Here is a 13,914-nt window from a genome sequence, read left to right on the forward strand (position 1 = left end):
CTTTAGTTTATTGAATGACGGAAATACCCTTGGGATATAAACGAAGTCTCAGCTTCGGCGATACTTTCGGGAGAGAACGACGACGGAGAGCGAAGGCGGAGGAAGAGAGAAAGAGAGAGAGATGATACCGCAGCAATGGACGCCGCCGTGTGGGAGTCAATGCACGCACAAGTACGCAGCTCTTACGCAGATTCCATGTATGTATTCTCTCTCGATTCGTTTGATGTTGACTCGATCCGTAATGGCTCACTCAGATTTATCTTCTTTAGCTCGTTTGTTTTAGTTTCTCGATGATAAGAATCGTGCTTCGGCGAATTTGTATTCAAGCAGGTAAAATTGTTGATTGTTGATAAGGTTTCTCGTATTCTGAGGGTTTCTTCATTTTTATTTGGAATTGAATTGTGAAACTGTGACTTGATAATTTAGGTTTCAGTGTTCTTTGTATATAAACCCTAATCTACTGTCAGCGAGTCTTGCTACTTCACTAAACATTGGGAGAACGATCACTTACTTGCTTGCTTCTTGGCTAACACTGTAAACTGTAGAAGATGGCATATCTCGCTACCCAATATAAGTAACCATAGGAGAAAGAGGAAAATAAGAACAACTGTAGTGAAGATGCTTTTGCTTCTCTGAACTTATAAACAGATAGATATGTATATGCGTTAGCTAGTAATAGGGCTTCGTTTTGCTGTTTCTGATACAATCTTTTTTCATTTTCTTGATCTCTCAATTCCATTTATGATCACAAAAGCTAGATGAATTTCATATTTATCTTCCGTGTTGATATATTACACGATTCTAGCAATTTGTTATTTTGTTGTTCTCTTTGGCTTTATCATCAGTCTAATGATAATAATGAATCCGTGTAGGGAGAGTGTTCTGCAAGAAGGGATGTGATGCCGACAGTGACTCATGGGAAGATTGTAAGCATTTCTTTTTAATCACTCAAGTCCATCATGAGATTTGTTTATGAATTGAGGAGCAGATTCATCTCTCCTCACTCCTCACTCCTCACTATACAACATTACAGAAAATTCTTGTCTCCTACATTGTATATATGTGTGTTCATGAAGTATCTCCTCTTCTTCAGGTTTTGATTTTGCAAGTTAATGAATTGGTGTGATAGTGTTCTCTTTATAGGTGTATCAGACTGCAGTGAGATATGCTACAAAGACCCTGTGCTAAAAGACCGACAATGGAGTGCATATATAGATCGTTCTCCTGGAGCTGCCAGCTACTCTGAGGTATCCACACTACATTAAAAAGAATACCCTTTTCATAAACAGACCGACGTATCTAACTTGTTTTATATTGTAAAATTCAGGAATGCTTTCACGCGTGTGTCGCAGGCTGTGGTTACAAGGTTTGGTACTCTTGTTTCAATCTTCATTTTGATGCCTTTGCAGTATATTTTTCTTCTTCTTAGCTCGTGTTTGCTGCATCATGCAGTTTGAAGTTGGATCTGAGGAAGTCGATAAGGTGAAACCAAAAAGACCACCGCCACCACCACCAAAGCCACAGCCACCACCAAGAGCTAAAGGACCAAAGCAGCCACCTAGTGAGGAGGTTCCTGGAACTTCAGCTTGACATCAAAAGCTTTGGAACTAACTTCTTAAAACTCCTCAATTTTTTTTGGTAATCTAACTTGTGAGGGAGTATCACTGTTCAGAGTAGCAAACTTCAAAGCAGCTGTTCCATTTTCTTGATAGTTTTTGACAATTTGTAGTGGAGAGTGTATTAGTGGGACGCGTCCCACGGATGGACCTTGTGACGTTTTTAGTCCATAAGGCAAATCAATGAACAGATATTGATATTGTGGTTTGCATAGTCTGATTCATAGTAACTAGTGATTTTGAATCAAACGAGCAATTAGACGACAAAGCTTTGCTCCACTAGTCTAAAACGTGTTTAACAGATGCAGTAACTAACAATGAGTTTGACTTCGTGACTAAAGCTCTTAGATTATTTAATAAGAATCACAAGTTCAAGAACCTCATAATCATTGAAGAAACATATACAGTAACTAAACTATTGCAAGTGTAGAAATTTATTTCTTCTCGATTAAGAGTTGGTGAGTTGGTGTTATCTTCTTTATCAATTCTTATTCCCATTAAAAGTTGCTTTCTTTTCTGTTACCACTTTTTCTCCTATCAACATCGGTGACAATCCGTGATGAAAATTTGAAAAATACTCTTAAAACTATTTAAGAACCCCACATACCAAAACGGTGTCGTTGGGCTCATCATCACATTACATAAAAGCTACTTTACTAGTTTAACTAGACAATAAAATAAAATAAAACAAAACAAAAGTCTCTCTCTCTCTCCCTCACATGGCTCTTCTCTTAAACCGCGTTAGATCGGCTTCGGTCTTCATGTTCACTGTAACATTCCTCTTCATCTTCGCCGAAGGCTTACGACCTTCTGATCATGGCCTACAGTATCAAACCAGCTCACCACCGACTGAATCTCACTCACCTCCCGGGAAAATGATGTCCTTCTTCGGAGATTCCCGTTCTTCTCCTCCTCCTTCTCAGCTCCTTCCCAAAGCTACGGATACAGACGGCGGAGACGACGACACGTGGTGGCGTGATGGAGCTGCCAACAGACGCGAGCACGTGATGAGGCACGTGTTTCTTGCGGCGAGCATCATATGCGGCGTCTCCGGCGTTGCGCTCCTTGTTGTTTTCACTTTGGTTTACTTCTTTAGGTATCGGAATCAAAGTCCGTCGAACTTACCCTGTAACGATTTAAAGTAGATACTATTCGATTTCTGTATACATGGTTTGTTTCTATTATTTTTTATTTTCAAAAATAGATATAGAGCATTTTGCTTTATTTCGACGACTTTTATAACTTGTTGCGCTATAAGCCTAGAAATTTTGACAACTGTTACACACCCACTGACCCACATTGGTTAATTATTGTTGTAGAGAAAATATAATAATATGTGATGCTTCGAATTTGATCTAATGTCACAAAAAAAAAAAAGAGAAGGCTAAGAAAAAGGACTTGGTTCGAGTTTGCTATGTGGTTTCGGTCATTTTTTCTCTGTCGGAAGTTGGTGTTAGAACAGTTATCTGTAACTCTGTAAGTAGAAGTCCCTATCTCATTGTTCAAGATGTTTATAGATCATTGAAGGCAATTTTATGTCCGTGTTGTAGAACCAGCTTGGTTTGATCACACTATTTCATGATGAGAAGGTTGCAGTCTGTACTTGAGAGTTCTTGTAGCTTTCTAGAGGTGTATTAGTTATATTTTTCAGAATGGTATTTTATTGTGGGTTCTGTAGGTTTCGGTATAGTCTCCTTGTGGCCTGTGATATAATTCAGCCTTTGGAGCTTAGTGGGTTGTATGTTTGTGTAGTATGTTTGTATTCTAAGCCGGTTTGACTATTCTCCATTTTTAATATTACATCCAGATAACCAAAAGAGACTATAATCGCGTCTGTTCATTTAGATAACTTCTGGAAATGGGAGGCTCGTGCCAGAAAAAAAAAACAGTGTAGTTAATGGAATGTTCTTATCGTACGTAATTGTCTATTTTTATCGTTAAATAAACTTATGTTGCCAAAATAACGTTCTATTAATTTTTTTTTTGGGGGTCAAATATATGTAATAGTACGTTCTACTAATTAAAATTCGATAACTACAAGTTCAATGTTGAGTCTCAAACAATCACTTAAACATAAAAATGCAATAGATAGTTCCACTTCTATTGCATATATTTGGAAGCATGTGATATTTCATATTACTAATGTTATATGTTCTGATTTTAAGTTTGGAAAGATTTTCAAATTTTTCCTATAATTGGAAAAAAAAACATGACAACACGTTAATCAACTGCAAGCTTATGAACTATCTATCACATTGTCACATAAACATAGAAATTAAAACCTGGTTAAATAAACTAATAATTCTCTTTATTCTTCTAGTGTAAAGTGGTAGACGTTGTAGTTGTTAAGCCTGTTCGATCAAAGCAGCTTGAACGACTTGCTATAATGTTGTTGTTGTGTAATTTGTACGTAAGGTGAAAAGAAGAATGATCAACGGTTGAGTTTGTAATCACAGAAACTGAAATAGACACTAATGCAGACAAAAAAAAATTGTTTGCTTACTCCTGCGACAGACCGTTCAAGTTAATTTTTTTTTTAATAACAAGCACAATCTAATTTTATAATATATACATTTTACTGTGAACAGCCATATTAAAGAACAAAACATATTGAAGCAAATATATGTTAAAGGTTTCTAATTAATTCACGAGTTTCTTATTATTGTGTGAATAAATAATTTTACAAATCTTTAGACCCATATTTATAACAGCCTCAGAATTCGATTTTATTTTTCCTTAAAAAAAACATATTTATCTAGAAAAAGTAAATTTCTTAAACCTAGCAGCTTTAAAACCCGATTTCCTTCGTCCGACCCACGAATGTTAAATTTTTACTGGTGCACAGAGATTCAAGACACACAGATTCAACACATTTATTTACGTGTATGACAAGTGAGCCTTAAAACTATCACTATGATTGAAGATGAAATAGTTGTTTATTGGATGGTAGCATCCCCTAGACTATATTTGAGAAGTGATTTTTAAAAATTTGCTTACATGTCATCTCTACAAAGACTCTCACAAAAAAAAAGATGACATGGCACACTTAAATAGATGACATGGCTTATGAAAAAGATGACATGGCTTGTGAATACTTAAAACTATAACATTATTCTCCGAAGAAAAACTATATGGAAAATATATGATTCCTATATTCAATCAATATGGAAAATATATTATTCATATATTCAATGACGTGAATTCAAAGACGTGAATGCTATATATATATATCATTCATATTACCTTGCAATAATTATTTAACAAAAAGCTTTAGGCCATGTCGTCTCACACACCTAAAAAAAATTCTTCTTCTCTTTTGACCAACACTTATTCAGCTGAGGAAAAACTCAAACCCCTGCAGGTTCCTATCGACGATGATAAAGAATACATCGAAGCTATTAAAGAAGCAAGTTTTTGGTGTTCAGCAAAGTGTCTTCGTCAACTGTTTTGTACAATGTTGCTTTCAAATAATACCATAACTCCAGAAAACATATGGAATGCTACTTGGAAAATACTATCAACAGATATATCATGCAACGAAAGGAAAAAAATGGATGATACAAGTAAGATCCTTTTTTTTTCGAAAAAAGGAGGATAAGTAATACTAATTAAATTTCATTATAATGCTCAATGCTTATAATTTAAATTTGATTCTTTTCTTTCAGATTTAAATTTCTCAGAAGATCAAATTAAGAGTTTAGCTTTGGCGGATATCAAATCACTCATGCGTATCAATGGAAGCTATGCGTATCAATGGAAGCTCCTTGACAATATTTAAGATTTGAAATGCCTTATCAATAATATAATCTCCGTCTATTGTTAAACGGTGGCTTTGATTGCAATTCTATTTATCTTTTATGTTGTATTTTATTAATATTAATTTAAAATATGTTATTATAATTAAATAACAAAGGCATTTTTGTTCAATACTTAATAATCTTTTGATACCCTTCATATATACAATTTTTTCATTAGGCGTTTTCCTTGGTCTTCTAAACTACAAATTCTAGAACCTTGAAATACATTATTACGTGCACATGAGCTAGGCCTGGTGAGACAGTTGTGTGTGTTTTTTGGACACTTGCAGGTCTCTTGGCAACCATGCATAATTTCAGTTATTAAATAATCTCACCGGTTGGAAGATACATGCATGTATTCAATAGTTTAATAAATTACGAAGTCAATAAAATTAATATTAAAAAATCTGGTATGGATATACAAAAATCAATTACACGTGGTCATAATGATTCATATTCCAATTTATATTCCAAATTAAATATGTAAAAGTCACATCTTATTCCAACTAGGTATGCATATTTAGTTATGATTACTCTTATTTATGCATATTTAGTTATGGTAACTCTTATTTAGTTATGGTAACTCTTATTTATTACCATATTTAGTTATGGTAACTCTTATTTAGTTTTGGTAACTCTTATTTATTACCATATTTAGTTATGGTAACTCTTACAATTGCGTGACACGCATGTCATGTCGGTGACTTCGTGACTTCAATATTTCTTAAAGATGTAAATTTTACTTTTTTCACTCAATTGTTTTGTATATTTCCCATAAATAGTAAAACACAAAAGAAAAGAAATAATTATGGAAAATATATAATTCTCACGTGAATTTGACCTATTATGCTACATATAGTAACTATTACAATTGCGTGTCACGCATGTCATGTCGGTTCGTGACTTCGATATTTCTTAGAGATGTAAATTTTACTTTTTCACTCAATTGTTTTGTATATTTCCCATTAATAGAAAAACACAAAAGGAAAGAAATAATTATGGAAAATATATAATTCTCACATGAATTTGACCTATTATGCTATATATATATATATATATATATATGATAGACAACTTTAAAATTCACTACCCATATTAAAATTGCCCTCAAGTTTTACAAAGTTTATTGCAATGTCGATTATATCTAAGAAAAACAATTCCTTTGTTCTTGTGAAAAACATTGATTCCGCTGATGAAACACAAAAAATCAAAGTGAAGGTTCTGGTCCTCTGGAAGACCTACAAGAGTTCTGGAAACACTCATGAGATGGTGTTGATTGATGAAGAGGCTTGTTCTTAATCCCATAAAAACATATTTATTTATTTATAATTTATATGATTATATAAATTCATTCATGTTGTCTTAAAAGACCTTTTAGTTATCGTTGTTATTTTTCTGTTTATAGGGAACAAGGATTCATGCTCAAGTTGAAGAAGACTTGATGAAGAAACACCTAACTGTTCTGAAAGAAGGTGAAGCTGTGAGCATCAATACTTTCCAGTTGAAGGACTATCTTGGGGAATTTAGGACCAATCCTTATCCTTATAAGATTACATTCTTCAGAACAACTAAGGTGAAAGCAGCTGATGATTTTCTCGAGTATTATCCCGAAAAATACTTTTCAGACTTTGAAAATATATTATCCGGAAAGCTAGACAAAAACGTTTTGGTTGGTAAGTTATATTTTCTATTTTGAATAATTTTGAAAATATTCTTTTATTTAAATTCAGGATTTATGACAGAGTTCTTTTATATTTTCAGATGTGATTGGTCAAATTGTCAATATTGGACCAATGGAGCAGATAAAAACAAAGGGGAAGGATAACTCAAAGCTTGACATTATTCTACGAGATACAATGTGAGTTAGTCTCCAAATAATTCTTATAAACTTTTCGATAAAAAAAAATAACTCAAATAATATATATGCAGGAATGTTCATTTGACATGTACTTTGTGGAGTGACTTTGCGAAGAAAGTGATGGACTATACTAAAGAGAACAATACCACTATTGTTATCTGTGTGATTAAGTTTGCATGCATCAAGGAGTACAAAGGTAACTATAATCCTTAAAAGTTATTTATACCTACCTTTGTGAAGTTCCATTTACAAATAATTTATTAAATCTTTGATTAATATGTAGGTAATATCTCCATATCAAATGCGTTCAACTCAACGCAAATCTTTCTCAATCCAGAAACTGCCGAAGTGAAAACGTTTACAGCCATGTATAGCACACTTACTCCAATAATTTTTTTTTATTATTAGTCTTTTACTTCAAATAAAGTCTTTAAGTTGTTCAAATATTGTATTGTTTATGTTTTTTGAAGGTTATCAGGCGACAATCAATTGGTCACACATAGTGACAGCAAGGTGTCATTTGGATCTGCAGTTTCACTTCATGATGAGATGCTGGTGATAAATCCGAGGAAAACAATTTCAGGAATTCTTGATTCAAGATCGGTAACTAATCTTTTTTATATTTACTTTCAAGAGTTTTCTTTTTGGATTATTGTTTTAAAAATTGAACAAAATTTAACGTGTGCTCAAATACATTTAAAATAGGTTGGAACCTGTGTGGTTGTAGCCAAAATCGATTCTGTTGATTTGTCAAAAAAATGGTACTATGTTGCATGCGAACTTTGCAAAAAGAAAGTTCAACCATATGGAGATGATTCTGATGATGATGATGATGGTCTTCAACACAAACCTCGATACAACTGCCCAAAACATAATGACATCGAAGATGTTATCTACAAGTATTAACATTTTATATTCATCATGCATGATCTTATTAATTATTAGATAATTTGATACTAATTTGATTTTTTGTTTGTTTGTTATAGTTATTTCTTGATTCTGCGTGTCTCTGATGAATCAGAAGCAATAACAAAGTTTCTTTTGTTTGACGGAACTGCAAATAAACTCATTGCAAGGCCCGCTTTAGAGTTAGTTGAAGAGGCTGCAGAGGTATTGTTTTTTTTTTTGTGAAGTATATATTGATATATTGACAGTTGGATATTTAATTGAAAATTATTTCTATATATTTTCAGGAACTTCCTTCTTTCGTTCCTCAATCTCTAACAGACTTAGTTGGGAGAAAATTTTTATTCAAGATCAAAATAGAATCAAAGAATCAAAAAGGCAGTAGTTCACCTTATATTGTTGATTTAGTGGCTGATGATGCAGATATGATTAAAGAATTTGAGGAACTGCCTATAATGAAGGTAATATTGTATTATTCTTTAATTTTTTATACATTGATACATTACAAAAAGTCGATTGTTCATTTTTTCAGTCACCTATTGTGAAGTTTTCTGATCACGAGTGGGAAGCAGCAGAGGAATTTTCAAGAACGCCTTCATCCAGAAGAAGAGAAGAAACTTCGAGTTTGATGTCAGTTGAGGATCAGGGTTCTTCAACCAAAAAGCAGAAGATGATGCAAGTGAAAGTTGAGCAGCGTAAAAAGAAATGATTTATTTTTGTTTTTTTACCGGTTTTCCGTTATTTTCTCATTAGCTTTATTGATTTGGTTTTATAATAATTAGGATCACTTATGATCTGCATCAATTGTTTCGTGGTAGCATCTACTTCTTATATTCAGCTTATTTTCCTATTAATAAAAATATGTTTTGTCTTTTTTTGTCACTTAATTTAACTATTTAAATAAAAAAAAGTAATATCAGAAACAACAAAAATGTTACTTAAACTGATGTATAAACACAAAAGTACATTAAGAGAGTTAACAACAAACTGCCATGCAATGTACGTAATTTTTGATCAGAATACTTTTTTGGAGATAATGGAAGGGAAAGACGCAGGAGTAGCGTATATATTGGGAAAGTCTTACGCAAAGGCGAAGCAATCTTCTTCCGTGTTGAAGAAGTTAGCGGTGAATGTTATGTTTGCGTTTATGAACACGAATTTTAGAGGAACAGATGTTGTGGTTAATCTTCCTCATACTTCTCTGCTTCAAGTTGGGATGGTTTATTACGTCTGAAAGAGAGAGAGAAAGATGTTTAGGATAGTACTGTCCTGAAATAAGCCTCCATCATGAAAAAAAAAATTATATGTACGATTTGATTTTTAATAAGAATTTATAATTTTGCAAAAAAAAAAGGAATACAATCTATGACATTAAAAGTAAATATATTTTTGCCTATATTTCACGATTTTTCTAAACAATAAAATAGAAAGGTTTGTCTATATCCTAAAAAAAAAATTACAACTCACATAGAAACCGCAGAGACTTGCAATTAAAAAGCTCTAAACAATAATTAGATCTTCCGAAGCTCTAATTGACTTGCGTATATCTGTTGACCCATAAACAATAAGGTCAAAACACAAATACAATGAAGCGTTCAAGCACAGAATCAAACAAGCAAAACAGAAAACATGGACCCCCATATCAAAAGCGTAAGTGATAATCTATATACTCTACAAAAATATGCAATAAGTGCTTACTTCAGCTATGTTCATAGGTGGAAGACCAAGAAAAGAACAAGCTTCTCCGACCGAAACAAATGATGTGAATATGGATGAACAAGATGAACAAATCTCTGATAACGCAAAAGCACGACCTCCTTTACAAAAGCGTTAGTCTATTTACGAGTTTCTCTTCATTCAAACTATTTAACTACCAAAAGTTATAATCAAACTCCACAGGTGGAAGGCAAAAAAAACAAACGCCTGCAGAAATAATCCAAAGCTCCACTACGATGTTGGCACAAAGCAATGAAGTTATATATACACCACCTGCTTATCAAAAACGTAAGTGCTTATTATCAAACAATTTTACTAACCATATCAATTACTTGAAAGAAAGGATAACTTCAGGTGGCAGACCAAGAAAGGATAAATCATCTAAAACCCCTGGAACATCATCAACTATCTCAATGAATGCACGAAAAGAAAGAAGGAAAATTCTTGACGCAAAAAGAAAAGGTGTTAACAGCAGCACAGCTTCAGGTAAAGTAAATTTCTTTTAAGTGATCAACATACTGACTTTTACAGAATTTAGGAAACTCAGAACAAAAAATTATATTCTCAGATTTTACAGGAGCCACACATGTGGGTACACATAACATTAGTGGAATTGGTCAACCAAGCAATGAAGAAGAAGGTTAACATTTATTTCAGAACATTGTAATCTTCAAATCATACCCTCAAATGCGTATATGTTTAACACAGTTTTCATGAAACAGATTTTTTCTTAAACTCTACGAATACAGAGGATTTCATGGCTTTCATAGCAACTGATTCTGAGCATGAAGGAGAATCTGATACAGGAGGTAATTAATTTCAGTATGTTGGAGGTTTATGTCGTTTACAACGAACGTATTTGACTACTTATAAAATAATGTACAGATTTGGATCCGACTGGACATTACAATTCATCTCATTATCAGTCTGATGATGATATCGACATTCATCATGATAAAGAGAGTGAAATACATCAACAGAAAAAATTAAACCAAAATCAGATTGCTTTGAAAGGATTTATCACAAAGAGGAATGCAGCTAGAACTGTCGAGCCAGGAGAATCAGAGAATGGTGATTATTTCACATTATTGTTTTTTTTAATCTTTATTTTTAAGCTGAACTTTAAAACTCATTATCTACAATATATTATTATTAAATGTATATTTGTTGCTGGTTTATTAATCTCAGGTTACTATGATGATGGTGATCCTTTATATATGTGTCAGCATTGTAAAGCATACATGTGGTTCGGTGAACGGATAAACAAAAGAGTCAAAAAGACACAACCTGTGTTTACTATGTGCTGTAAACAAGGCAAAGTCAAGCTTCCACTACTTAAGACTCCACCAGCCACATTGCTAGCATTATTTTATAATGGAGATGAGAAAAGCAAACACTTTCGTGAATTCATAAGAGCATACAATATGATGTTTTCATTCACATCACTTGGTGGGAAGGTTAACCATTCTGTCAACAATGGAAAAGGACCTTATGTATTTCAGTTATGTGGTGAGAATTACCACAGGATAGGTGATCTTTTGCCTGGTCCCAACAAAGATCCAGCATTTTTGCAACTGTATATACATGATACGGTGAATGAGATACAAAATAGAATAAAAGCTTACAGGTAATATATAAATTTATATATGTATATTTTCTATTGAGTGGCGTTTTTATTATTATTTAGGAACATATTTTTATTCTAACTTCTTGAAACGTTTTATGTAGTAAAACGGGATCTGCTACAAGTTTGGATGAATCAATCGTTGGACTTCTAAAAAAAATGTTAGATGCTCACAATCCTCATGTCAAAGCCTTAAGATCAGCAAGAGAGAAGTTTGATGTCACCAAACCCACTGAAGGTTTGAGATTAAGGTTGCCAAGTGACAGATATGCTGATGGAAGAACTCATAACCTCCCTACTGCAAATGAAGTTGCAGGTTTAATTCCAGGTGACTTCAACATTGGTTTGAACACCCGTGACATTATTATTGAGAGTAGATCAGGGAAGTTACACCGGATTAGTGAACTACATCCTGCTTATTTGCCACTCCAATATCCACTACTATTTCCTTATGGTGAAGATGGTTTCAGATTGGGAATCGACATTGGTTTTGTTGATACAGCTGGTCGAAAAAGGAAAACTGTGACAATGCGAGAGTATTTTGCTTTTCGTATACAAGAACGGGAGGGAGAATCTCCTACTATAACGATGGCAGGACGATTGTTTCAACAATTCTTGGTAGATGTCTACACCATGATTGAGACAAATAGACTGCGTTATCTGTTTTTTAATCAGAGGAATCTTCGGTCTGAAAACTTTGACAATATTCAAAAAGCAGCTGACCAAGGCGACTGTAATTTAGCAGACCAAGGTAAACGAATTTTTATACCATCTTCTTTCACTGGAGGTAAAAGATATCTGATGCAACACTATCTTGATGCGATGGCAACATGCAAATATTATGGTTATCCGGATATTTTCATTACAATTACTTGTAATCCTAAGTGGCCAGAAGTTACAAGGTATCTTCAGAAACACAACTTAAAATCAGAAGATAGGCCAGACATATGTTGCAGGGTTTTCAAAATGAAACTTGATGGTCTAATACACCATCTTACAAAAAAAGGAGAGAAAGGCACTTTCGGAAAAGTTAATTCAGGTAATATCTTATTTACTTTGTTTTATTTTTAATAATTATAAATATTTCTATATTTTCTAAACAAAAACAAACTAATTTATTATTATTTTGTTTCAGCTTTGTACACAATAGAATTTCAGAAAAGAGGTCTTCCACATGCACATATGGTACTCTTTTTGCATCCAGATTCAAAAATGCCTACCGGTGAAGATATTGACAAGTATATAAGTGCAGAACTTCCTGATAAAGATCTGGAACCGTACTTGTACGAAGTTGTAGGAGATTCTATGATACATGGGCCATGCGGACCTGCTAATAAATCCAATGTATGTATGATTGATGGCAAGTGTTCTAAATTCTTTCCCAAGCCTTTTAGTGCAGTCACTAAAGTTGATGATGCTGGATTTCCTATTTACAAACGGAGGGAAGATGGAAGAATGGTTCACAAGAAAGGGTTTGACTGTGATAATAGATATGTTGTTCCATACAATAAGGATCTATCACTTCGTTACCGTGCTCATATTAACGTTGAATGGTGCAACCAAACACGCTCTATCAAGTACCTTTTCAAGTATATTACTAAGGGACCTGACTATGTGAATGCATCCGTAGGAAGAGACGACGACGATGATGATATTGTTGATGAAATAAAGAAACACTATAGCTGCAGGTATTTTCTTTTACGATTTGGAAATAATATTATTAATTCTGTAGTATTTTGATAATGGTGAGACTGACTATCAGATTTAAATTATTGTTAGGTTGTTCACGATTTCAGATTAGATTCAAGTATTGTGATGACTGAAAAATATTATTCCTTTCCTATCTTTTGAAAATAAAATGGAAAAGCAATCAGATTTATCGTATGATTCTTAATGTTCATTAGCTGAATTTTAGTTTGGCCGATTTGTTTCAGATACGTATCCGCATGTGAAGGTACTTGGAGAACTCTTGCGTTTCCTACTCACTATCGGACTACACCAGTAGAAAAACTATCATTCCATCTCCCAGGTCAACAACTGGTTGTTTACAATGAAGATGACCCCGTTGAAGAAGTACTAAACCGAATTTCTGTCGGGAAGTCAAAGTTTGTAGCCTGGATGGAGGCCAATAAGATATATCCAGAAGCAAAAAATCTCACTTATGCAGACTTCCCATCGTACTTTGTCTGGCATCTAAAAACCAGAATGTGGAAACCAAGGCGGAGGGGTTTTGCAATCGGAAGGATCACTTATGTACCACCATCTTTAGGTGAAGTGTATTATTTAAGGGTTTTGCTAAATATAGTCAAAGGTCCAACAAGCTTTGAAGAGATAAAAACAGTAGACGGCATAATCCACAAGACATTCAAAGATGCATGTTATGCATTGGGTTTGCTG

The 13,914-nt window shown here is 33.6% G+C and overlaps 3 protein-coding genes across 5 annotated transcripts; all 3 read left to right on the forward strand.

Moving 5' to 3' along the window:
- Positions 1-58: 58 nt before the first annotated feature.
- Positions 59-1,828, forward strand: LOC103859331. Of its 3 annotated transcripts, none has more exons than XM_009136854.3 (6): positions 67-197; positions 270-330; positions 873-926; positions 1,144-1,247; positions 1,328-1,366; positions 1,453-1,816. In XM_009136854.3, exons 2-6 carry the CDS (start codon positions 291-293, stop codon positions 1,588-1,590), a joined length of 375 nt encoding a protein of 124 aa, XP_009135102.1. In that variant the 5' UTR covers positions 67-197; positions 270-290; the 3' UTR covers positions 1,591-1,816. The 3 variants fall into 3 exon arrangements, with proteins under 3 accessions (XP_009135094.1, XP_009135102.1, XP_033137461.1); XM_033281570.1 differs by having other exon boundaries at positions 84-197; positions 284-330; XM_009136846.3 differs by lacking the exon at positions 270-330 and having other exon boundaries at positions 59-197; positions 1,453-1,828.
- Positions 1,829-2,066: 238 nt separating this feature from the next.
- LOC103859347 lies at positions 2,067-2,849 on the forward strand. The gene has a single exon (XM_009136866.3). The coding sequence runs from the start codon at positions 2,336-2,338 to the stop codon at positions 2,759-2,761; it is 426 nt and encodes a 141-aa protein (XP_009135114.1). The 5' UTR covers positions 2,067-2,335; the 3' UTR covers positions 2,762-2,849.
- A 252-nt stretch (positions 2,850-3,101) lies between these two features.
- On the forward strand, positions 3,102-9,892 carry LOC103859371 (replication factor A protein 1-like). Its single transcript, XM_033286814.1, has 10 exons — positions 3,102-5,179; positions 5,282-6,706; positions 6,819-7,086; positions 7,175-7,271; positions 7,343-7,467; positions 7,555-7,639; positions 7,742-7,874; positions 7,977-8,170; positions 8,258-8,381; positions 8,710-9,892. Exons 2-10 carry the CDS (start codon positions 6,545-6,547, stop codon positions 8,884-8,886), a joined length of 1,365 nt encoding a protein of 454 aa, XP_033142705.1. The 5' UTR covers positions 3,102-5,179; positions 5,282-6,544; the 3' UTR covers positions 8,887-9,892.
- Positions 9,893-13,914: the final 4,022 nt, after the last annotated feature.

The sequence above is a fragment of the Brassica rapa genome, chromosome A01 (genome assembly GCF_000309985.2).
Source record: "Brassica rapa cultivar Chiifu-401-42 chromosome A01, CAAS_Brap_v3.01, whole genome shotgun sequence".
NCBI classification, from domain to species: domain Eukaryota; kingdom Viridiplantae; phylum Streptophyta; class Magnoliopsida; order Brassicales; family Brassicaceae; genus Brassica; species Brassica rapa.